This window comes from Callospermophilus lateralis, chromosome 9 (genome assembly GCF_048772815.1).
Source record: "Callospermophilus lateralis isolate mCalLat2 chromosome 9, mCalLat2.hap1, whole genome shotgun sequence".
NCBI classification, from domain to species: domain Eukaryota; kingdom Metazoa; phylum Chordata; class Mammalia; order Rodentia; family Sciuridae; genus Callospermophilus; species Callospermophilus lateralis.
The window spans coordinates 20667401-20693774 of NC_135313.1; the positions used below are offsets into that span (position 1 = coordinate 20667401).

At 37.0% G+C, this 26374-nt stretch overlaps 1 protein-coding gene across 1 annotated transcript; it reads left to right on the forward strand.

The window, feature by feature from the left end:
- Positions 1 to 38: 38 nt before the first annotated feature.
- Pecr (peroxisomal trans-2-enoyl-CoA reductase) lies at positions 39 to 22412 on the forward strand. The gene is made up of 8 exons (XM_076865799.1): positions 39 to 229; positions 5373 to 5506; positions 6343 to 6508; positions 11388 to 11469; positions 13955 to 14051; positions 16240 to 16350; positions 19574 to 19685; positions 22238 to 22412. Exons 1-8 carry the CDS (start codon positions 106 to 108, stop codon positions 22321 to 22323), a joined length of 912 nt encoding a protein of 303 aa, XP_076721914.1. The 5' UTR covers positions 39 to 105; the 3' UTR covers positions 22324 to 22412.
- The last annotated feature ends 3962 nt before the right edge of the window (positions 22413 to 26374 follow it).

The following is a 26374-nucleotide window of genomic DNA, read 5'->3' on the forward strand; positions in this document are numbered from 1 at the left end:
GCGGGATTTGATGATCACGTGGGTCCGGGCCCTTAGCCCCGCCCACCTCTGGGTAACTAAGCTGACGCATCCGGGTGGGCGCTACACTTCTGACGCTCCGGGACTATGGGCTCCTGGACAAAGGGCAAGAGCTGCCTGGCTCCTGGCTTGCTGCAGAACCAAACGGCCATCGTCACCGGCGGGGCCACCGGCATCGGAAAGGCCATCGCGAAGGAGCTTCTGCACCTGGGTACGCGTGCAGGTCTCTTGACCTGGGCACCTAGAGCCTTGGGTTTGCAAAGGCCCGGCTGCGGTAACGGGTTTGGACGCCAGAGGCTGCTTGCGGGGCCGGGGTAGGGTAGCACTGTAAAGCAGAGGGGTCTTAGAGGTGGGCCAAATTACAACTGCGAGGAGGGAGAAGAGTTCTTTCTTGGAAATCGTGGAGAAGCATTGGACCTGGAGTCACTAGGTATAAACTACACGGGCTTGGAGCCAAACGTACTGTCATGCCATGGAATTGTGTATTTGTTTTAAAATTAACCTCTTCTAAATACTGCCCAATTCCAGTGATTATGAAGGCACGGCGAGGGTTCGTTTAGTTAGAAAAGGTCGCCCACACATTGAGAGGCTCCTTTCGTATTATTTTCTCACATCTCTTGTCATAATCTTCCTCCCCTAAAATAGTAAATATCTATCTTAACTTGGATGAAAAAACGACCTTGTAAATATACACAAGGAAAGAACCACCCAGAGAAAAACAGATAAACTTACCTATCTGAAGACGTCAATCTTCAATGAGCTAAAAAGTTTAAAGGATTATAAAGAAAAAATTTACAACATAAGACAAATAGTCTTATTATATAAAGAGCCCTTACAAATACACAAAAAGCCAATATAGTGATAGAAAAATAGGCTAAAGATATGACTAAGCATTACAAAAGAGAAAATACAAAGAGGTAATAAATATCTGAGAAAATAATCAACTTTATGTGTAATAAAATACAAAATAAAACAATAAGATACTATTGTTTTTCTAACAGTTTAAAAACCTTGTACAAAATTGAAGTGTTGATGAGGGAGTGAGAAAGGCAGGAAAAATATATTTAGAAAAAAAGTTCCAAAAGTTTTACAGTGTTCATGCTCTAGATTTAGTAATTCAATTCTCAGGAATTTACTCCAAGGAAACAATGAGGCAAGTAAAGATTTGAATTCATGGGTATTATATTATTCATGTAGTGAAAAAATTAGAAATAACCTAAATATCCAGTATGAGGGAAATAGTTAAATCAATCACAATGAAATATTATATTGACATAAATAAATCTTTCTATTGAAGACGTCATGTGGAGAAATGCATACCATATAATTGGACAAAACAGGATTATAAAGAAAATAGTATTTCAGTTTGATTGCTAATGAAAAATAAATAAAAAGACTGGATGGAAGTTTATAACATTGTTAGCATTTTTTTATGACTGGTTAAAATTGTCTTTTTTTTTTTAAATACACAACAACAGTGGAATACATTACAATCCTTATTACACATATAGAGCACAATTTTTCATATCTCTGTATATAAAGTATGTTATTTTTTTCCCTTGCTGTTGTTGGGGATTGAACTCACAGGGCTTCTTGCATACTGGGCAAGTGGTCTATTCCTAATCCTTCAATTTTTTTTTTTTTTTAATGAACATGTAAATTATCTTGGTAACTATTGTGTTTCCAAGATCTGGCATGGTATGAACTAAGAAACAAAACAACAACAACAAACAAAACTATTATATTTTAAAGAAATGGAAATATATACATTTTTAAGAGGAAAAATAACATTTCCTGTTCTGGCTTTGGTGTTGCAGATTACCATTCCTGCCTTCTCCACTCCTAACACTAAACTCTGTCCCCTTTCATGAAACAATTATAAGAAAATCTGAATTGGTGTTCATTTTATGGAAGGGATAGGCATTTGGCTTCTCTCCGCAGATTTGTAGGATCCTAGTTTACCTGATAGAACTCTTAGTATATTTTCATGCATTTGAGTTTTTTGTTTTTGGTAAATTTGTATTGGCCAAACATTATATCCTTGTGGGGAAGGTGGCAGACTATTATTATGGCACACACTGAAACATTAACACAGTGATATTGTAATCTTGGGATGATGATAAAGGTGATGGAGCATCTCCCAAGAAAAATATTTCTTATACTAAAAAAAACCAAACATTTTTGTTGTTGTATTGAAAATGGATTTCCTTTAATGGAAGAATATAAAATAATTTTTTGTTATGACTTTCTCATCTTTATTTTTTAATGACAATTAATGGTCATTTAGTGAAAGTTGTTATATAAACCCAAATTAGGCAAATAGAATAAAATATTATCTATTCTTTTCCAGTGAAAAGGCCACTGTTTTGGGGGTTGAATTACAGCTTGAGTAAAATGGCGATTATTGGGTTGTCTTTCACATCCACATGATTTGGCTTTTCCTTTTGCTGAGAGAACACCGGAAAGCCCCAGCTAACAAGAGAAAGCAGTAGGAGACAGAATTGGATACCTTTTCTCTGATTGACAGATGCTGTTAGAGGAAGTCTTGATTCTGTCAAGGCATACTCAAGACTACTCAAGTTGAATTCAAGCCAGTCTTTTTGAAAAGTATTTTTATCGGTACATTATCATTATACATAACAATGGGATTCATTACGATACATTCTTATATGTGTAACACATAATTCAGTTTGTTTCATTCCTCCTTATTCCCCTTTTACTTTCCCTCCTCCACCCCTTCCTCTAGTCTACTGGTCTCCCTTCTGTTTTTATTATTATTATTATTATTATTATTATTATTATTAATATATGACAGCAGAATGCATTACAATTCTTATTACACATATAGAGCACAATTTTTCATATCTCTGGTTGTATACCCAGTATATTCACACCAATTAGTGTCTTCATACCTGTACTTTGGATAATAATGATTATCACATTCCATCATCCTTAATAACCCCATGCCCCCTCCCTTCCCCTCCCACTTCTCTGCCCTATCTAGAGTTCCTCTATTCCTCCCCTGCTCCCGCTTCCCTATCCCACTGTGAATCAGCCTCCTTATATCAAAGAAAACATTTAGCATTTGGTTTTTGGGGATTGGCTAACTTCACTTAGCATTATCTTCTCTAACTTCATCTCCCTTCTCTTTTCATGAGGTCCCTTATTTTCCTTTTTTCTCTCTAGCTTACATATATCAGACAAAACACATTTTTATTTTGTCTTCAAGTTAATTATTCTCTTTCTGTTACTCTGGCAGAACATGAATTAGATACGGTAGTTAAAAGGAAAGTAAAAGGCAAGTGGCAATTGTGACAAGACAGCACTTTTTCTTACTGTAGTGACTGATAGTCATCAGGGACTCAGAAGGTGCTTAATAAATGTGGTATTCTGAGTTGAAGATTGAAAGGAATTTGTCACCCCCAAATGTTTTCCTGTGCCCCTTTGTACCATTTGAAAGAAAGGACTTGGTAAGTCACCCTCCATGATGTGAATTGGATTTTTTATCTACTGCTTTGTAGGCTGAAGAGCTAGCAGGAAAGTTTGTATATTATGTAGTTTCTCAGACCTAATGTACCATCATCAAACTTGGCTCATGTTATTGAAGGACTGGTGGCATTTAACTAAGATAAGGCAACTGGAATTAGTATATGTTAGAATTGAGCAAAACAAGGGACTATTGTTCTCAAGAAGGTGGGGAGCATTTTATGTGTATGTATATTTTATTTCATTTGTTTTAATTAGTTACACATGACAGTACAATGATCTTGACATATCGTACCAAAAAGAAAAAAAGAAAAAAAATGTATATTTTAAAACCCACAATGCGTTGTTATTACTTGTGCTTTAAATTATCACAGCTTTTTAAAGAGATTTGAATAGGAAGAAGAAAAATCTTCCTATTCACTCACTCACATAATTACCATCACGGATTCTCTTTTGTGTAGATTAAACTTTCCATCTGGAATAATTTTTCTTCCGTTTGAAGCACTGTATTTCTTTTCTTTTCTTTTCTTTTTTTTTTTAAGAGCAGGTTTGTTCTGATGAATTCTTCTAGTTCCCATATGTGTGAAGAGGTCTTTTTTCTTTTTCTTCCCGAGACCCCCTATAGTGCTGGGGATCTAGCCCAGGACCTTGTGCATGCCAGGCAATCACTCTACCTTTGAGTCACATCCCTAGTCTGAGAAGTTTTTATTTTGCCATCATTTTTGAAAGATATTTTCACTGGGTCAGGATTTCTAAGTTCACAATTTTATTCATTTTTCTCTTTTTCATACAATAGGTAATGTTATGCCACTGTCTTCTGGATTTCACTGTTTGTGAAAAAGTCCTTATCTTTTTATGTTCTGTATGTATGGCATTGTTTTTCTTTCGCTGGTTTTAAGATTTTTTCTTTATCAGGAGCTTATTTAATTGTACCATCAGTGTCATTCTGGGGTATTTTATAAATTGGCTCTTCTTTTCATTAGGGGTTGTTACGGTCCTGTTCCTTTGCTTGTTGGATTATAGATTGAATTTTACCTTGTTGGATGATGACAATTTTTATATTCTTATAAGTATTCTTAAGCTTTTTTTCTGGGATGAAAGTTAAATTAAAATATTTTGATACTTTGAAGGAGACTCCCTTTTTAAAGTTAAGTGTTGGTCTCAGTAATTAGTTTATGTCTAACTTAACCTCGCTGTTGAGACCATTATACACTTCACCCTGTGAAGCATCTCAGCACCATCTAGGTAAAACATTTTTTCTAGTCAGCACAATAACTATTCCCAGTGTTGTTTCCCAGGACAGGGTTTGTTCCTTCTGCTCATTTTGGGAAGTTCTTTCTCTAGCCTGTTCATGTATTTCCGTCAGTACTTTTGCTGAGGATTCAAGAAGGACTCTGCAGATTTTGGTGTCTCTTGTCTCTCTACACCCTGTATAACCAGCTGTTAGGACTTCTTAGATTTCCAACTTCATCCCTTCCACTTAGGAGAACTCTGACCTGTGAATGAGTCCCTCCTGTGCTGTGGTCTGGAAGTTTTCTCCAGGTGATAAGCTGGCATAATCATAGGGTTCACATGTTTGTTTCTGCTCTCAGAGATGACAGTTTGTAGTCCAGTGCTTTTTTGATGTCCAATGCCTGAAAACTATTGTTTCATATATTTTATCCAGTTTTGTGTTTCAGGTTAAAGAGCATTTCAATTTTCTACTATTCCATCTTGTCCAGAGAAGACATTCTGATTAGGTTTTGTTTGTTTGTTTTTGTTGTTTAAAGGAACACAGCACACAAAATGTCTTCTGTGCATTATTATTGTTGGAATTTGGACAACTCATGAAAACTTCTTTATTTGTTCTCTGCCTATTTATTCCTAAGGGTGTAATGTGGTCGTTGCATCCCGGAAAATCGAAAGACTAAAATCTGCTGCAGAGGAACTGAAATCCACCCTACCTCCCTCCAGCCAGGCTCAGGTCACTCCCCTGCAATGCAACATCCGTAAAGAAGAGGAGGTAATGCAAATATATCTACTAATGTATTAATGCAAATAAGTCAATGCAAATATATCTACTAATTTTCATTAGCATTTGTGATGCCTAAACCTGGCTGTGCTTCAGGCTCTGCTGTGGTAGCTATCTCAGAAAGGGCTGTCTAACAGAGCCTGTAAGAAGATTTTTGGGCTGATGATTTATTGAACCAGTGACTCAAGAGAAGGGGATGGAAGAAAGCAAGACAGGGTAGCTAAGCAAGGATGTGTTAAAGGGCCTCTTGTCCTTTATGGCGTTTCTTTTTTTTTAATATTTGTTTTGGACTGGGGATTGAACCAGGGGTTTGAGCCACAATTGCAGTTCTATTTTGTATTTTATGTAGAAATAGGGTCTCACTGTGTTGCTTAGCACCTCACTTTTGCTGAGGCTGGTTTTGAACTCGCAATCCTCCTGTTTCTGCCTCCCAAACTGCTGGGATTACAGGTGTGTGCCACCACACCTTGCGTAAGACATTTGTTAATGTTCATTTTGATCTGATTTCATCACTGTTCCTTATTCATGATTGGTAGGTCACAAATTAATATGCCTGAGACCTGCTATACTTAGAATTGATACAGACTTTTAGGTATATCTTGTCAAAATTACAATTTTAATTTTATGATATGTGAGTATTGGACACTGGCAAACTACTCATTGGGGTAGGAATTTTATGTTTGCTCAGTGCTGACCAAAAGTTCATTGGTTGTAGTACTCAGAGTTGGTGTTCACTGTCAGAGAGTGTAAGCTCTGCCACACTTCTAAAATAAATGAGCAGTCCAAATAGCAAGTTAGGTTATTAAACTTTTAATGTTTTTCTTTAGGTGGATAATTTGATCAAATCTACCTTAGCTATTTATGGTAAGATCAATTTCTTGGTAAACAATGGAGGAGGCCAGTTCCTGTCTCCTTTTGAAGATATCAATTCAAAGGGATGGCATGCTGTGATTGAAACCAACTTGACAGGCACCTTTTACATGTGCAAAGCAGGTGAGTGTCATCAATATCTGCAATATCTGTTTTTAAGGAGAGAGAGATCATGGAGAAGGCTGAAAGAGAAACCTGTAGGGGCTCAGAAGCCTCATACCATGAACATGTATTCCCCATTCATTTTTATCTAGATTATATAAAACTTCATAGATTTTTTTTGTCTGTTTAGTTTCCTCTAATCTAAAAACAAATAAAAAATGCTCTTTTTGTTTTTTATTTTACAACATTGATTTATAGAATGTCCCATGATCTGGATTTCTGTTACTGTTCTTGCGCTGATTAGATTCACTTTAAAGATTTCTGGAAAGAACCCAATATGTATGACCTATCTACTTCTTATTACATTACATCTGGAGGGCTGTAGTTTGCTGTTGTTCATCCTAACTGAATTTGATCACTTATTTAAGATCTTGACTATTAGATCTTCAACCACAGAGCCACATCCCCAGCCCTATTTTTTATTTTATTTAGTGACAGAGTCTCACTGAGTTGCTTAGCACCTTGCCATTGCTGAGGTTGGTTTTGTACTAGTGACCCTCCTGTCTCAGCCTCCTGAGCTGCTGGTATTATAGGCATATACCACCATGACCCTCTACCCAATGAGTTTTAATGCCATTTTTGATCTTTGTTAGAGTTCATTTCTAACATGTAACCTCATTTCTTGGAGGTTACAAGTTGATGATTTTTAAAAATAAGTCATTATCTATTTATTGACATCAAAATAGAATCTACTATTTTGCAGAAAATATGGGGGACAGGATTCATACTGAATGATAATATAGAGTGTGGTTGGCAAAATCCAGACTGTAAAGAATTGTAATACAACCCAGCTACTTTAACCAAAAAACTACAAGTATGGAAGGGGGAGGAGGTGAAGGGGACACTGGAGGACAAGAGGAGACATATCAACTAATGTGATGTGTGGGCTTTATTTGCAACTTGATTCCTGCAGACACACTGTTAAGAAATGATTACACATTCAGAGAAATGTACACACTGAATGGATATTTCATGATGTTAAGAAGTTATTGCTAATTAAGTACTTTTAATTAAGTATTGAGATTATATTGCCAAAAAGATTCCTCTAATTCAAAGATAAGTATTCATAGATGAAATAATAAGATATCTAGAATTGGCTTCCAAAATTAGCTGAGAAGTAGACAAATGAATGGGAGTGTAGATCAAACAAGATTAGCTATGAGCCAGGCACTGTGGTGCATACCTCTAATCCCAGTGATTCAGAAGGCTGAGGCAGAAGGATTGACGTTCCAGGCCAGCTTCAGCAACTTAGTGAACCCCTGTCTCAAAATAAAAAATAAAAAGGGCTGGGAATGTAGCTAATCTTTCAAGTACCTCTGGGCTTTACATTGTCATTCTGTCTCTTTCTGTTTATATTTGACATTTTTATAGTATATTGAGGAAAATAATGAGTTCATCTTGATATCTCAATTCAAATCCAAATCCTTCCTCACTTTTTCCCATTCCATGTTTGTATCTTTTCTGCACGAAAACAGGGTTTTTGTTTTATTTTATTCTTATCTTGAGAATAAGCATATAAAGATTATTTCCTATGACCTTATTTTAACAATAGAAAAGTCAGTTTTATACAAGTTTCCTGTGAGATATTCTTAAATTGTCAACTCTTGAAAGTATTTTAATTTTCTTAAAGTTTTATTGAAGTTTCCAGAAGTAATTTTTACAATGATCATCTCCTTTGACACTCACAGTGCCTCCTTGATGTAGGTAGAATATAAAGTATCATATCTAGCATAGGTTTAGTCCAACTAACCCACTATCACCTCAAAGCAAGCCTTAGACTCTAGTCTTTCAAATCCACATGTACTCTCCATTGTATACATTATGCTGCTTTAAAACCCATCAAACACCAATTCTTTCAACTCTTGTAAGAGAACTCTTGATCTGTAAAGTAGAATGGTGGTTGTCAGGGTCTGGGAATAGGGGAATGCAAAATTATTATTTAATGAGCATGGAGTTGCCATTTTGCAAGATGAAATAAGTTCTGGAAATGGTTGGTGGCTATGTATGCACAATAACATGAATGTACTTAATACTCTGAACTGTAAACTCAAAATGGTTAAGATGGTAAATTTTATGTTATGAGTATTTTACAACCATAAAAGAAAATTGGAAAAAAGAAAAAAGAACACTTAATCCATTTAGACTATGGGGTTTGTTCTCTAATTTGGATATTAAGAAACAACATTCTAGCTTTCTCCAAATCATTTTATATTACAATTACTGTGATTTCTTCTCATGTTGGTAGTTGCTTATAAATCTTCCATGTTTTAGGAAACATTCTTCTTGTGTGCCTTTGCCTTTCTTCTTTTACATTTGTTCTTGGTATCTGTATGTTCTATTGGTTGTCTATCTCAGATAACTTGAAGAAATACCCACATCTGAACCCTAGAAAGTGTCAGAATTTCAGAAACAAAAATGATTTTAGAGTTGTAAACTATATAGTGGTATTTATCCTGAAGCAGAAAATCCATGTAGGGTAATTTAAATAAACTTATTCTCCTTTCTTATACTATTATAAAATGGTTTTATATAGTTTTTAACATTTGATTTGGCAAATGTTGCTTTGTTTCTTTGAATTTTCAAACTTTTCTTGGCTCTTCATGACTATGCATTCTTTCAGATGAATTTTATAGTCAGGTTTTTTCCACAGAAATCATGTTGGGAGTTTGATTGAATGTTGTTAAACTTAATAATTTGAAAATAATTACAATATTTACATATTCAGTTTCCTCATCATAACTTATCTTTTCACTAATGAATCATTCTTTTCTATCTTTTGGCAAAGATTTGTGGTTGGGGGTCATATAGATTTCACATTTTAAAATTAATGATTATACTTAGATTTTTTTTTGATATTGCTATTTTGAATCAGCTCATTCCAATTATTTTTCAGCTGGGTGATTGTTGGTTTATTAAGTATTTTTTTCAGGCTTATCTTGTAACTTTATCTGATGATTTGCAGCTTTATCTAATGATTTGTTGAATTATCCCTTAGGTATTCTAGGATTATAGCATATTGTCTAAAAATAACCACTGTGTTTTATTAAGTCAAAGGTATAATCACTTATGAAATGTCCCGCCATTCTATGTTATTGAAAAAGTGAAAAATACTGATAATTATAAGATGTCATTAATTATAAAGATTTCCTGATTTTAGCAATGTGCAAATAATGTGAAAAAAAAGTGTCTAAATTTAAGTACATTATAGTTTGTATCTTTCTTCCTAGGGTTTCACCTTTATTTATTTATTTATTTTTTGTCATTTTTAAAAGTTAGTCTGATTAAGTAATGGCAAGGCATTCTTATTTTTGCTAAAGCTTTAGGAAGAATTGGGTATCATTTTTCTCTGATATTTAAATTCTTAAAATTCCTATTTCTGTTGAAGAGAGTCTGGAGGTACTTCTAGCATTGTCCTGTTTTGTGTGAATAGAATGAGTGCTTTGATATCAAATGGGGTCTCGAAAAATAAATTACTTAAGAATGAAGTTAGCAAAAGGAGTGTCATACTTGTATGTCAAAAACTATAAAACATTGCTGATAAATTAAAGAAGATTTAAGCAATGTAAGGACATTCCATATTAATGAGTTGAAAGATCCGATATTGTTTTTTTTTGTTTGTTTGTTTTATTTTTCTGTAGTGCTGGGGATTGAACCCAAGGCCTTGTGCATGTGAGATAAGAACTCTACCAAGTGAGCTATATCCTCAGCCCCAAGATTCAATATTGTTAAGATGATAGTTTTCCCCAAATGGATCTATAGATTCAGTGAATTCCTATCAATGTTTGTAGAAATTGAAAAGCTTATCTTAAAATATATATGGAAATGAAAAGGGCCCATAATAGCCAAACCAATTTTGGGCTTACACTTATTTATTTCAAAGCTACTTCTTGATTTTAAGATGCTGTCATGCTATCATAAGGATAGATGTGTAGATCAACCTCATTAGTCATGAGGAAAATCCATATTTTACCACTGTATACCCACTAGAATAGATACAATCAAAAAGTCGGACAATGGAAGTGTGAAGAAACTAAATCCCTCTGTATTTCTGATAGGAATGTAAAGTGGTGGACCCACTTTGGAAAATAGTTTGTTTTTAAAAAGTTAAACATAAGGGTTGGGGATATAGCACAGTTGTAGAGTGCTTGCCTTGCATGTACAAGGCCCTGGGTTCAATCCCCAGCACCAAAAAAGGATTTAAAAATTTAAACATAGAGATGTCATATGACCCTGTAATTTTACTTACAAGTATCTATCCAAGGAAAATAACATGTCCACACAAAGATTTTTATTCATAATCACCCCAAAGTGGAAAGAATCCAAATGTTTATCAGCGATTAATGAATGGACAAATGTAGCATATCTATACAATGGAATACTGCTCAGCAGTAAGAAGGAACTATTCACACATTGCAATGTGGACGAACCTCACAGACATTATTCTAAGTAGAAGAAGCCAGATCCAAAAGACCTCAATATATTGCATGATTCAATTTATATGAAATGTTCAGAAAAGGTTAATGCAAAATTTGTTGCTCAAAGGATAAGTCTACCTAGGGATGAATTTGGCTTCAAATAGTACAAAGGAACTTTTTGGGGTGATTTAAATGTTCAAAACAGAATTGTGGTGTATTTGCTTAAAATTGTATATTTACTTAAAATTATTAAACTATATATATAAAGTGGGTGAATTTTAGGATATGTAAATTGTAGTGTGATCAGGCTTTTTAAAAGAAGAAATATAAATTAAATTGGAAAGCATATCCAGTAAGCAGCATGCTGGAACAAGATATCAGGAAAGAGGACACTGTTTAAGATGATTGTTGTTTGTTTTCTATAGTTTACAAACTCTGGATGAAAGAGCACGGAGGATCTATTGTTAATATCATTGTCCTTATTAAAAGTGGATTTCCACTTGCTGCGTAAGCATTTTTACATTTTATCTTCCCATGTCTTTGGGTTTTGTCCTCTGAATGGGGTTGATAGAGTGGGGTAGGGAAAAATACCCTCAATCAAGATGATTAATGCCTTCAATGAGTTGTGACAACAATAGTTAGCATTTCATTTTATTTGAAGTTTTAAAATGTACTTCTAAAGCATGCCCATTCAGATTAGGGTTGCCATGTTTACTGAGAAAGAGAGGGAAAACCAGGATTCCCAGCTAAATAATTTTTTTTAAATAAATGTGTTTTAAGTACGTGAATTGAAGAATTATTCGTTATTTATCTGAAATTCACATTTAACTGGGTGTCCTGCATTTTACCTGGCAACTGTAATCCAAATGTTACTAAACTACCCATCCCTGATGGAGGACAGCTTCTGAGTTAAGGTGTGGACATGAAACTGAACTGATCTGTGTTAACTTAGATCTGAATACCATGAATATACCTATTTAATTTTAGACAGAATTACTAAATTGTTATTCCTAACAAAAACCCAGATTTTTTCCCAAAAATGTTTCTAAGAGTTTATACTTTTAATTAGCCACTCTACAAGTAGATAGTTTGTTTCCTTTATGAAAATTCTGATGCGCTATTTGCTTCCTGTATTATTCAGGACTCCCTTCAATTGTATGGGATAGAAATATAATTCAAGCTAGATTAGTGATTCTCCAAATGTGGTTTCTGGAACAGCAGTGTCAGCCTCAGGTGAGAACTTGTCAGAACTGTGCATTCTTCACATCTGCTTTATCATAAGCTCTGAGAGCAAGCTCTGCATCCTGTGTGATGCTGGTCCCTGAACTAGGGACGCTGTAGGTTCAGACATGATGTTGGCAGGAAGGTGCCCTCCTTTTAGCTTTGTTTCATTCCAAGCAGGCCTATGTGTGGCAAAAAAAGAATACTGACAGGAGACAGAGGTCAACATTCCTGTTCTTCCTAACTCTCCAGTGAGAGAGTGCTTCTCAAATAGTGCTGAGAAAGATAATTCTAACAATGCCAGTACCAGCAAGTCCTAGAGAGGATTCCCACTAGCTGACTGTGTGAGTTAGCTTTTCATTGCTGTTACCAAAAGACTGACAAGAACAACTTAGAGGAAGAAAAGTTTGTTTTGGCTCACAGTTCCAGAGGTTTAGTCTATGATTGGCCAGTCCATTGCTCTGGGCCCAAGATGAGGCAGAACACATGGCAGAAAGGTGTGGCATAGGAGCATGACTCATCTCATGGTGGGGTCTGGAAGCAGGGATGGGGAAGGGGCCTCAGCGAGGATGACCCCTTCCAGGGGCAGCCTCCAGTGACTCACCTCTTTCAATCATGCCCCACTTGCCTACAGTTTTCACCCCATTAGTTCATTGGAACTAGGATGGGCCGATTAGGTTTTAGGTCTCACAATCCCATCATTTCACCTCTGAATATTCCCGTATTAACACAGGAGCTCTTGGGGGACACCTCATATTCAAAGCATAACACTGACCCTGCTTGGGTCATGAGTGTAGCCATCAACCAAATCCTGTGGCTCTTCCATGCATGGTCATCCCAAGGTCTGAGGAACTGGGGTCAATACCACATGGACATGGACTGAGTATGGCCAAGGGGTGGGAATTAACATCACCTTACCCAAAAAGAGTATAGAATGCAGGCAAATTATGCCATTGTAGTTCCTTTTCTGGCCTATTACCCTTTCTTACTTGTTTACCTTCCTTGGGTCTTACAAGAAATAAAATCAGTTCTTTCAGGCATTTCTCATTCACCCAGGCAAGTACTAATATTAGTTTTTGAGCATTTCTTTTCCCTATTTATAAGTAAAAGTTGTGATATACTAGAAACACTATTCTGTATCTTGCTGTTCTCAAATGCACAACATATGTTGGGGATGTATTTGTACCAGCATCTAAAGAGTTTTCTTCTTATTTTTTATGGTGATCTAATGTAATGCCACTCTGTAAAGCATGAAATATAATTTGTTCAACCCTTTTCTAATGCTATTGTTTGGACAAGGGTCCTTCAAAGGTCCATATGTAAAGGGTTGGCCCCCATGGCAGTGATATTGGGAGGTGCTGTTAACTTTTAAGAGGTGAAGCTGAGTGGAAGATTCTTAATTTATTGAGAGCATGCTCTCAAAAAGGACTGTGGGACCCTGGGCTCTTTCTCTATCTTTCTGCTTTCTGGCTTGAGATGTGATGATACTTGCTCCAAAAACGGCACCATGTGCCTCCCTTGCCAAACACCTTAATAAATGTAGCTGCCCTATCTTGGACTTGAACCTCCAGAACATGAGCCAAAATTAGTCTCTCTTTACTACATAAATAGCCAGTTCTTTCCCCATTGTCTAGCAGAAACTCAATACAGAGACTCATAATGAGATTGTTCATGGAGAGTTTTGCCTGGTCATTGGTACACCTGACAACCTTAATTAAGAAGAATATATTCAACAAAAGTTCATTGTAATGCTTATCTTTTGTCCTTAAAGGCACAGTGGAGCTGCAAGGGAAGGTGTTTACAATCTCACCAAATCCTTAGCTGTGGAATGGGCCAGCAGTGGAGTAAGGATCAATTGTGTTGCTCCTGTAGGTAAATGCTGTATATGAAATATGTTGACAAATTGTGCTCTTTAGATGCCATTTGTGCTGTTGTTAAGTTGTATTGTTGGTAACAAACAATCTAGCCTGCTATATAGGTAACAAATATACAAGTATACTATAAAAGATTGACTTAAAAGATAGATTAAAATCTCAAAGTTGCATCACAGAAGTAGTCTTTGATTGACAATCAGTTTGTCAACAAGGTTAAATTCAGTGGGTGATTCTCAGTGTGTTTTATAACTATTTGCAAAATGTTAAACGATATTGATGTTTGAACTTTACTCCAAATCATGGAATCCAGGCATCTACATTTTATAAAGCAGCCTAGAAAATTTATATTCATAGTGAAAGTCAAGAAACACTGCTTTGAAGAATAAATTTTTCTAGATAATTTTGTTATTGTTTTGGCTTATCATTAATTATTAGGAGAGGACATGAATGTCAGGGTTCTGGAAAGGAGCTATCAAATCAGAAAAAAAAAAGAAAAGATCAATTAGAAGTCAAGAGAAAATTTCTCTGAATCATAATGTAAATGATGGGGAAATTTATAATATACTTATAGTCAACTTCAAAAGCTCATTTTTCACCAGAATGGCAATATGTAAATCAATGGTTGTGCAACTGATGTGATTCTGCAATCTGTATATGGGGTAAAAATGGGAGCTCATATCCCACTTGAATCAAAGTGTGAAATATGATATATCAAGAACTATGTAATGTTTTGAACAACCTACAATAAAAATTAATTTTTTTTAAAAAAAGCTCATTTTTATGAAGTAAGCTACAGCTAAGCCTCCTTGGTATTATATATTGGCCATGGATTCCAAGAGAGACATGAGATGAAATATCTCATTCATCCTGTACAACTTGGCTTAAATTCTACTTTTTCTATGATGTTTTCTGGTCATTGCTAAGATAGTAGTAATCTCTCCATCTGAAACACTATAATACCTTTGGATATTATTTATAGATCTAGTTTGCTATTCGGTGGAAGTTAAGTATGAACTGACTTGTTGAAGTTAGTAGAGAAACTTTCTCTCTAACAAAATTGCAAGCTCTAGCCAGAACCTCAGATTGCTTTAGTGTTCCACAAGTATATTACCTAATCCATAATACACTCAGATATTTATAGCACAAATTATTTATAGTGCCATTCTTTTTTTAATATTTATTTTTTTAGTTATAGGTGGCACAATGTCTTTATTTTACTTTATGTGGTGCTGAGGATTGAACCCAGTGCCTCATGCATGCTAGGCGAGTGCTCCACCTCTGAGCTACAGTCACAGCTCTATAGTGCCATTCTTAATGTTGATATTGTGAAATACTGGTTTCTAGAAGTGTTTCTAAAAAGTCTTCAGTGGTATTCAGTGTGAAAAGCACAATGTTAATTCTGTTTATCTTTTAGAGTTTTTTTTAGGTTTAATATCTAAAATTTAGTACTTCTAAAATATTTCATCTTCTTTAAATAAAATGTTCTACATCATTTGATTGGAAACCAAAATATCTCCCTAGTATCATTTAGAGTAATTCATACTGAAGAAATTTCATCTTTCCTCTCCTTCTCCCCATGACCTCTAGCTAGAATCTAGAGCAAATAGCATTATTCTGTGACGTACAGTTTTCAAGTAATTGTCCTGGCCTTATGCCCTTGAAAAGCTAGGGCAAGAGAGATGGAAGTATTCTGAAACAATTAAAGTTGTAGTTTATTTATTTTGGATTCAAATGTTTTGTTACTTTATTTCACACTAGGTGAAAAGGAAAATGCTGTATTTCTAAGTCTCATGTAGGCATTGCCTAATCTTCCCTCCTGAAGCCGAGCTGCCTGGTGGAAGATAAAGTTGAAAGAGTGCCCTGACCTGTTGTTCCCACTTAAATGCCTCACTGATCTTATATAATTATGCTCTTCGGAAACCAATACTCCTATGGAAAAAATCCAGGGATTGGCTGGTTTTTAAGGGAGAAGAGGTCACAGATGAGCACACAGGTGGTGCATCTGTGGATAGTGGTCAGCTATACCTCTTTGACAGTATTGGGAAAAATTAAATATTAGAAATGTTCACTTTTCTAGTAAACTTAAGCCATGTAATTTTTGGTATTGTTAGACTGCTTTGATGTCTTTAGGATTAAAATTTAATTTTATATGCTTTTATTCCTCTTTTATGTTTAAACACAGGGAACGATCTATTCCCAGACTGCTGCTGACAACTATGGTGATAATGGACAAAGCATGTTTGCAAGGTCCTTCCAGAATATTCCAGCTAAACGAATGGGAGTTCCTGAGGAGGTAATGTATATTTCTAGCATCCATCAGAGTGACTATGGCTTATACATAGCACATGGTGTCCTGTTGAGGTGGGCTGGTTGCCTGATGGAGATTGTTTTTCTCACTGCCACCGACCATTTCTCCTGCGCTCTCTGGATCTTGGGAATATCTGGCTGTGTTTTGACTATTGATAACAGCCTTTACTGAGGAATGAGTGTAGGGTGAATGAAGAGCAGCGTGTTCTCCTTGTTTCAGTGTTTTTCAGCTACAACATTTTATCACATGGTATTTGTGAGTACACAGAACCCTATGAGGGTCTGATGGTTAGGGCTTCATGAAATTCCCATATGAGATTTCAGTATATTGATTCAACTGGAGTATGTAAAAATCCATAGCTTTCTCAAATGCCAGCATTGTAATCTTTTTTTTTTTCATATTTTATTGGTGCATTGTAATTGTGTAATGCACATAATTACATAATGGTACATAATGGTGAGATTTGTGGTTACATATTCATACATGCACACAATACAACAATATAATTTGGCCAATATCATTTTGAAGTACTTCCCCTTTCCTTCCTGTCCTCCCTCCCTTTGGTCCCTTTCCTCTATTCTACTTATTTCCCGTTGATTTTATTTTTTCTTTTCCTTTTTCCTCTCTAGCTTCCAAAATTTTCACTAATTTATATGATAGCATTTCTTGGATAGAGGTGAAATAATTTTGATGATATGAAAACAAACATATATTAGGTGCTAAAAACAAACAAACAAAATGAAGCAAAAGTAAGAAAAAAAGTCTATGAACATAATGCCTAAACATGCATTCTATTATGAGTTTGAGTCTTCTTTTTCATGAAAAGGAAAGAAATTCTTTTCTTTCTTTTTTTTTTTCACATGTTCATACTTGTATTTTGTACAATGATGAGGGTCTCCTTCCATCATCCATGCAATTCCCCTTCTCCCTCCCTTTCCTTCCCATCCCTCTTCCCTGTTTAGAGGTTATCTTCTTCCCACAGCATTATAATCTTAAACTGTAGTTTTTCAAAGGAAAGGTTTCTTTTCCACAGTAATAATAAAAACTAAAATACCTTGGAGTAAACTTAGCTCTAAATGAAACAAAACAGAACAAAACAAAATGTTTTAATGAAGAACAGGAAAGACCAGAATGAATAGAAACATGTTATACCTACATCCACAGCTGTCAAAGTATATGGGCCCAACCCTGGGTGTTCCTAAAACTTTTGGGAGGGATTTGCAAGATTAAAAATATTAGTTTCAGTAAAACCTGATTTGTCTTTTTCACTGTGTTGACATTTGGGTTGACAGTACCAAAGCAGTGATGGAAAAGACAGCTGGAGCCTTGGCATGAATCCTGACTGCAAACAATACTGTGCCAGTGGTCGGGATACTAGAAGGCCTCGGGAGTGGGACGCTGCAGGGGCAGTTTCACTTTGGCTTATCATTGATGAAGCAGTAAAAAATATTAATTCATTAAATCTCAATCACTGAGTACACATCCTTTTAATATTTTGTATGATGAAATAAGAAATACCAATACACATAAAGCTTTTCTGCTATGTAGAGAAGTATAATGGCTGCCTCAAAGGAAAAGAACAGGCAATTGAATTGAGAATGGAGTCAACCACTTTTTTCATGAAACACCATTATTTTATGTGACAGAATGACTGATACTACAGTTATTCACACTTGGGTACTATGTTGACATTTTTTCAAAACAAAATTGGGCTAACACTTTAAAAGAAAGTGACTGAGAATATTTGTTGTCAAAGTTAAAATTCAGGACTTCAAGGGAAAATTAGAATTTCTGTGCACCTGTCACCATGGCTTTCCAGCTTCCAAATACTTAAAAGACTTTCCTGAAGAGATGGGTGGAGACATATCAAATATGGTCTTTTGATATTATATAATAAATTGTGTGTCCACAGTTAAGACACATAACTCAGTGAATCAATATTTCCCAAAGGACAAAATCACATCTGGGTGAAAGAGCCAAAGTGTGAGAAAGCATTTAATAGAACAGAGTACAAGCAATTCATTGCAACTAATCTTTAAGAAACTACCATTTGTTGAATATAAAAAAGAAAATCCATAGTTATCTAAAAAGACTATTAAAATGTTCCTTCCTTCCCAACTATAAATAACTATATATATGCTAGAAGCCAGATTTTCTTCATATGCTTTAATCAAAACAACAGATTGCAACAGATGAATGCAGAAGCAAAAGTGAGAATCCAGCTATTTACTATTGAGCCAGACATTAAAGAGATTTGTAAATATACCAAACAAACGTATAAAATTGTTATTTTGAAAATTATACCTGTTTTTACTTGAAATGTCATTTATGTTACCACATAATGCCTAAAATGTTATATTTTAGGGCAAGAGTGATGGAAGTTTTCTGAAACAAATAAAGAGAGTTGAGAAAGGAAGGGAAGGAGAGATTGTGGTAGCTATAGTAAGATAAAGAATAAAGTATTGGCCTGATTGTGTCCTGTACCTGTATAGGAAGATTGAACTTTTGCACTGGCTGTTGGCTGGCCTGTTAATCCATGGGCTATCATCTTTTAAGTGAAGGAGAATCAGGAGTGTCAGGTGTAGGTGTTTAGGAGCATCACCTTTTGAGAAACTGCTTCTGTTTCTATAGACTCACTGATATAAATTCTCTCTTTCTCTTTAGTTTTTGGAGTAGATGTTGCTGAGCTCATCAATTGACTCTTAAGATTTTAGGGAATGCAGTGGGATTCTGAAGTCCCTCTTCTAGAAACTCGTGCTGTCTGTGTTGCTGCTGAGTTTTGGGCCAGACAGGACCATGCACTGAATACATCAGAATGCTAGTGTATTGCTACACAGACTCATCGACTATTTCAGGGACCAAAATATAAAAGGCCTATGTCAGTGATGGAAAAGGGGATTGGGGTGGGAAATGGAAGCAGGAAGAAGCAGAGATGCAGCCCTGTGTTCATTTTGGGCTTCTTTTTGTGTGTCCTCCTGGATACTCTCTAAGGCTCCTTTGTGTCTCTCTACCTCTCCTCTGATGGATTACCTGATTTTAATAATGCTCAAATAGAAAAGGGAAGCTGTCTGGGTACTGGCAGGTTGTGGCTTGAACATGTAGGAGTTACATTACAGTTATGTGGTTTGAGATGAGTTTCCTCGGGAAGGTGAAGCACATAGAGATGGAAAGAGACTTTGCTTTTATGTGCATGTGCCTCTGTTTCCAGGTCTCCTCCATCGTGTGCTTCCTGCTGTCTCCTGGAGCTTCCTTTGTCACTGGACAGGTGGTGAGTGTGGACGGAGGCCAGTCTCTGTACACACACTCATACAATGTACCAGGTGAGTAGCTAGGGAATGAATAGCCACTAGCTGTAGGCCGTTTCATGTTCAGGTGTTGGCCACTTAAGTTGTAGAGGTTTACTCCTGTAGGACATCAAATGTGCAAACTGCTTATCTTCAGGATATGATTTCCAAGGCGATGTTCCCAGGTGCAGAAAATACCTCGATATATTTATTATAGATCTTAACTCAAAATATTTAAGAAGTTTTTGTGTGCGCATGAGTTGATGGAATTTGACCCTTGAAAAACCCTCTGAATGCATCTGTACAAGGAATGATAGAGAAGAATCAAGAGGTTGCCATATATTTAACTCTTCTTTTTTCCTCCAGTAAGTGGCTTGCATATCTGAACAGAAGAATCAGTGGTATTGTGCTGTTTTGCCCTCTCTTTAGGATATATGTTAAGTGAAGTTATATAATTACTATATTCAGTCATTTTGATATATATAAAGAAGTGTTTTTATAGTCATAATCAAATATTGATATTACAATAAACGTCTTTATGTGTGGGATATGTTGATGTGTCTCTGTGTATGTGTTGTTCATATTTAATGGCTAGACCAGAGATCTTTGAGGTTAGAAGTTTTCTAAGAAATTTGATAGTCTAATATCATCACTTTGCAAATGACAAAACAAATCCACAGAAGCTAACAACTATAAATCACTCAAAACACACAGAAAGAGGTTCAAAATGCAAATATACCTGGCTTTCTGTTGCTAAAAATATTTGACTAAGTGGCTACAAGCTACTTAAGGTGTGGTTAATATAACCCCTTCGAATTTCATATCAGGGTCCCAGGTTCAACTTACTCTTACTAAGTATTATTCTAGTCCAAGCATAAGATTTCTTATACATTAATAATCGGTTACCTTAGAACTTTAATTTTACTTATTATTGTCCCCTCCCTTATATATTTCTTTACTAAAAGATGTGCATGGTAATATGTGTAAGATACTATGGTTCTAAGGACATAAGACAAAAATGCCTGCATGGCTATGCCTCATTGTTTTGAAAGTATTTAAAATAGTGAGAGTAGTTGAGAACCTTTCCCTTTCCTTCTTTGGTAGACCTGAGTCAGTATTTGTTAGGGTGAGTTGCATTGTTTTTCTTTAGAGAGGGAAAGAAATACCAAGGTGGTTGCTTCTCTAAGTCTCCCACAAAATGATTTACTTTTGCAATTCTAATACTGTTTTTATCAATACAAAATATTCTTTAAAATTTTGAGGAGAGTAGTTACGTCAACTTTTTAGGAATGTGCTGCCCTACATATTGACTAGGAGCATTCAGACTTCAGTACAGGGTTTTAGATTGCCAGCTTGGAAGTAAGAATCCCTGGGATAGAAACCTCACCCTGCTTATCTCAAATGTTGAGTTTTGGGGGAAATTAATTTCTGTAGGCCCCTCTTTTCTTTCCTACAATGCAATGATACACATAGTATTTATTTCAGGGGACTGTTGGAAAGATCAAATTAGAAAATGCATGTGTCAGATAGGAAGTGACTCAAATTGGCCTAATATCAAATGGAATTTGTGTGCTGGGGTTGTAATGCAGCGGTAGTGTGCTTGGAAAGCAGGTGAGATTTGACTGAAGTAGCTCAGTGATCTTATTAAAGACATTTTCCTCTCCTGTTTCCTCTGTTTTTTTGCTTCCATGAGGTCAGCTTTCTCTCAAGCCTGGCTCTCTTGGTTGTAGGATGGCTGCCCCCTGCTCCTAAGATCACCTGCTTCTTTTTGTTCATATCTAGCTAGGTAGAGAGCAAGGAGTAGAGAATGACTTTGTCCTGGAATTAATTTAAAAAATACTGAGATCCACTCTGTTTTAGACCAGCTCAAGCAAATGCCCATTCTCAACCAATATCCACAGCCAGGGGGATGGGGAGCAGTGAGTGACAGCTTATAACCCCTCACCACCAAACCAGGGCAGGGTCACTCCTCTGACCCTTCTGGATTAAAAAAAAAAAGAGCCTTTTGCAAAGAGGAGATGAGCACTGGATGTTGGGGATGCAATTATTAATACCTGGTGCACAGCTACCACATTATTTTAAAATTATTACTAAGCAGATACTACTTATTGAATGTCTGCAGTATGCCCAGCTCCGTACAGATGCTGTCAGGTTTACCCTCACAATTTTAAAAGATTTTGTTAGATGGTAAGACTGAGGCTCCAAAAAAGTAACTTCCCTAAATTTGGAAATGCTAGTGAATGGCAGACCAGAGCTTCAAATCCAGGTCCCTTTGTAAAACCTCTGGACTTTGTTTTCTTTTTTCTTTTGTCGGAGGGTACTGGGTATTGAACTCAGGGGCACTCAACCACTGAGCCACATACATCCCCAGCCCTATTTTGTTTAGAGACAGGCCTCACTGAGTTGCTTAGTGCCTCACTGTTGCTGAGGCTGGCTTTGAACTAAGAGTCCTCCTGTTTCAGCCTCTCGTCCCGCTTAGATTTTGTTTTCTTGCATGAATGCCCCAGAGAAAATAGAAGAGGACTAAGTGGGAATTAAGAGGACAAAGGAGGTTAAATTTTGCTAACTTGGAGTTTTCCACTTAACAGATCATGACAACTGGCCTGAAGGAGTTGGGGACCTTTCTCTTGTCAAGAGGATGAAGGAGTCTTATAAGGAGAAAGCCAAACTCTAAGCCAAGGAATATCAGCTGTCTTTTGTTCCTGAGTGCCTTAACATCTTGAGAATGTACATCTGCACTTTATAAGAACTTATAATTTGTTTGGGGAAAAAATCACTTCTTTTTAATATTATTAATTATATCTTTTTAATATTATTAATTATATCTTTTTAATATTATTAATTATATCTAAGCAAAAACTGTTCCTGAAATAAGTGCATTTCAATGCCTTAACCCATGTCTTTGATTCTATGATTAATTTTTTTCAAATGACTTTTTTTTTTTTTTTTTTGGTGGTGGTGGTGGTACTAGGAATTGAACCCAGTACTTCAGGCTTGCTGGGCAAACACTCTACCACTCTACCACTGAGCTACATCCCTAGACAGCCCTTGTGATTAATTTTTTTAAGGAAAGAGATGAACATGATTAAATAACTCTCATTTTAAAAGAGGTATTCAAAAAATGAAATAATTTTAAATTAATAATAATTAGATCATGAATTCTCAGGTTTTATTATTGAATTATAATTGGGAAATACATCTAAATTGTGGTATACTTATGATTGTTACACTAGAGTTATACAGTGACTGCTTTCTGACGGCAAATTCTTTTGGAGCAATAAAGCCTTATGGTAGCTGTTAATTCAGTTTCTTTTGTTTATGAAGTCAAATTTGCATTCACCATTGAAGCTGGCTGCTTGTGGATGGTGGGGCATATGATACAATCAGTGGTTTCATGGTTAGGCATCTCCTTTGCCAGGAGTGGGTCACCTGGTGGGATGCTTTGTCACATGGGGTGTGGTGCCCACAAATGATGAGGCTTTCTATAAGCTCCCAGATAGAGGTGGTACTGAGTTCCATAAGCAGAGAAGGTAAACTCACCTGGAATAAATAACCTGGTACTATGAGGAGTGGCACAGATATCATGCTGTAATTTGAATGGGGGACATTTAAAATAAAGATTTAGTAACTATAATAAGAGATTAGTATCATGCAGGATTGGCTAGAAAGGAATAAAGAGAAATGAGAAGACTATGAGAATAGCAGACATGAGGACCAGCCAGCTATACTAGGGGTGAAATGGAGCACAAAGAGGAGCCCTCCCAGGTCCTAACACCCAGATCTAGTAGATTGAGCACAGCTGTGGCTTCATGGATGGCAGAGAACTCACTGTAGTGTGCGGATGATGGAATTTACTAGAAATCTACCTTTTATGGGAAAACTGCATGAGGAGATGTCTCACCTGAAGCCCAGGCTGTGCAGCCACCTGAGCGTGGTAGTCGGCAAGTCTGGTGTTGCTGGCCCTGGTGTGGGAGCGACCTGCACTGCAGCAATGTGGGAGAAAAACATCTTTTTTTTTTTTTTTTTTTTTATTGCTAGTAGCCCTCTACTAGCAAGCCTCAGAGCCAGCTGGCAAAGGGAAAACCACTGGAAGCGTCCATTGGTCTCCTTAAGAAACAGGGCCACATTGGGACTCAGCATCCATCTCTGTTGTAGTTAGGTTAGCAGTTCAGAGGCAGCAAGATTTGCACCTGCCTTGACTCAGGGGAGTCTGTTTTGTTAGCTTTTGCATTGCTGTTGTTACCTTTTGTGGTTGAGATATGAAGTATCTCCCAAAAGCTCATGTGTGAGACAGTGCAAGAACATTCAGAGGTGATTAGATTATGAGAGTCGAAACCTACTCAATGGATTAATCCACTGATGGGGATTAACTGAGTGGTAACTGTAGGCAGGTAGGGTGTGGCTAGAGGAGATAGGTCACTGGGGGCATGCTTTTGGGTTTATATTTTGTACCCAGTGAGCAGAGCTCTCTGATTCCTGCTTTCTGATTGCCACATTCTGAGTTGCTTTCTCTCGTCATACTCTTCCACCATGATGTTCTGCCTCACCTTAGACCCAGAGCAGTGGAGTTGGCCATCAATAGATGGAGACCTCTGAAGATTTTTCCTCCTCTACACTGTTCTTGTCAGGTCTCTTGTTCACAGTGACTAAAAAAAAGTTGACTAAACAATACTCAACAAGAACAGCTTAGAGGAGGAAAAATTTCTTTGGGGCTATGGTTTCAGAGGTCTCAGTTCATAGAAGCCTGCTCCATTGCTCTGAGTCCAAGATGAGGCAGCACATCTTGGGGGAAGGGCCCAGAGGAGGAAAGTTGCCCAGCTCATGGCACGGTCAGCAAGAAGAGAGAAAGGAGGGGGGAAGAGAAGGGAGCACAGGGAAGATGCACCCTTTCAGGGCACTCCCTAGCGATCCACCTCCAGCCATGCCCCTCTTGTCTATAGTTACCACCCAGCCATTCAAACTGGGATGGACTGATTAGGTTGCAGTTCTCACGATACAATCATTTTACTTCTAAATATTCCTGCATTAACAGGAGCTTTGGGGGACACCTCATGGCCAAACTACAAGAATCCACGCTGTTGGGCCTACTTGCAACTTCCCTCCATTCCTGTGCCCACTGCTACTAGTTCTAGGTGGCCAGTCAAGAAGACCAACTAACATTGACTGGTTGAGCCAGCTTGTCTACTTGTCTACTTCTTTGATGGTGTTTCCTAGGGAGGGGCATTAATATGTGAAACAAAAATAACACTTTGTGTTCACTCCCCTGTGTCTATCCACAATCCTCTACACCATCTTGCTCATTTTCTGGCCAATCGACCACTGTTCAGGAATCTATACATTCTCACATCAGACTGCCTTTCTTTCCAGTGTACCTACTAGTTGCAACACTTGAGTTTGCCCACTAAAAGAATTTTCCATCTTTACTATCTTATGGGCCGCCTCTGGTGAGGCTGTAAGGAAGTTGTAATAACTTAAGGAGAGAGGATTGGGTAGGCAGAATCTCAGATCATAGCACAGCCATAGGAAGGGTTAACCAGGCTGTTGGGAAAGTTAGAGCTACCCATTGGAGCAGCTCCTCATTTCCAGAATAGGTCTGGATGAACAGCCTGACTCTGCTCAGGCTATGACTGAGAACAGCCCAAGAGCAAATACAATGGGGACTCCTGAGTGGCAGCAAGCTGAGCTGGTTGTCATCAATTATGTTCCCCCTAGCAGGAGATCTAAGGGGTTCATTTTCATGGCTGCCATATGGCTTTATCCTGTAACCACAAAGTGATCATGATGAACTCCATTTAAGTTTTACTATTTAGGGGATGAGCTTGAAAAATGCCTCTTGTGGTTAATTATGGAACACCAGACTGTCTGGGCTTGCTTTCTTGGGATTCGAAGACAGGGCTGCAAAGTCTCCACCTGAGCTGTAATTTCTTTTAGTGTTTTTTTCTTCATGCCTTATTTACACAATTTAAACCAACTATAGTCAAGGCAGGCATATTATATCAGCAGTTAGTGACTATGGCCCTTGTTCTCAGACAGCCCAAACCTCCAGTTACCTAAAGGGATAATTTGAATTGTATTATGTGGGCTAGAGTATTTACTTTGTATAATAACAAAGGCCCCCTGCTGGTTATTGGTTTCTGCCAACTTTTGAAGAGCTTGGCTGAACCAAGTGAGTACATTCTTACACTTGGCCCTGGTGGGATTGTCAGGAACCACCAGGTCCCATTGCCATTAGTGTTCATGCTGCATTCCTGGGGGGTCTCCTCACTCCCCGCTGGCTCTGCCGCCTGTTTCCCCTCTGCAGCCTCCAAACTTGTCCTCCTGGAGAATGTCAGTTCCCTACGAGGAAACATCTTGAACCCCCTTCTGGCTGAGGCTGCCAGGTGCTGAGTTACTAACAAACTTTGTGCTTACCATTTCTTTGCATCCTGTTCTCCTTATTTTGCCTTTTCTGTCAGTTCCTGTAGAGCTCTGTGAGGATCTTCTTTCTATGAGTTACAGATTTTCAAGCCCACAGGTATCCCACTGCCTGGGTTCAAGTCCCAGCTTCTACTACTTATTTGATACAAGGAATTTGAATATGGATTGGTTATCATTAGGTAGTGAATTGTTGGTCATTTGGTAAGATATAACAATGTCATGGCAATTTTAAAGAATGTCCTTACTCATTAGAGAAAAAGTACTGATGCCTAGGATTTGCTTTGAAATACTTTAGTTTAAAAAAAATG

Bases quoted from the DNA above. Each gene is read 5' to 3' on its own strand.
- Pecr (XM_076865799.1), top strand. From the start codon at position 106: ATGGGCTCCTGGACAAAGGGCAAGAGCTGCCTGGCTCCTGGCTTGCTG. The intron at 14,052-16,239 runs GTAGGTAAATGC...GTTTAAACACAG, and splicing joins GGATCAATTGTGTTGCTCCT to GGAACGATCTATTCCCAGAC. The intron at 16,351-19,573 runs GTAATGTATATT...CTCTGTTTCCAG, and splicing joins GAATGGGAGTTCCTGAGGAG to GTCTCCTCCATCGTGTGCTT.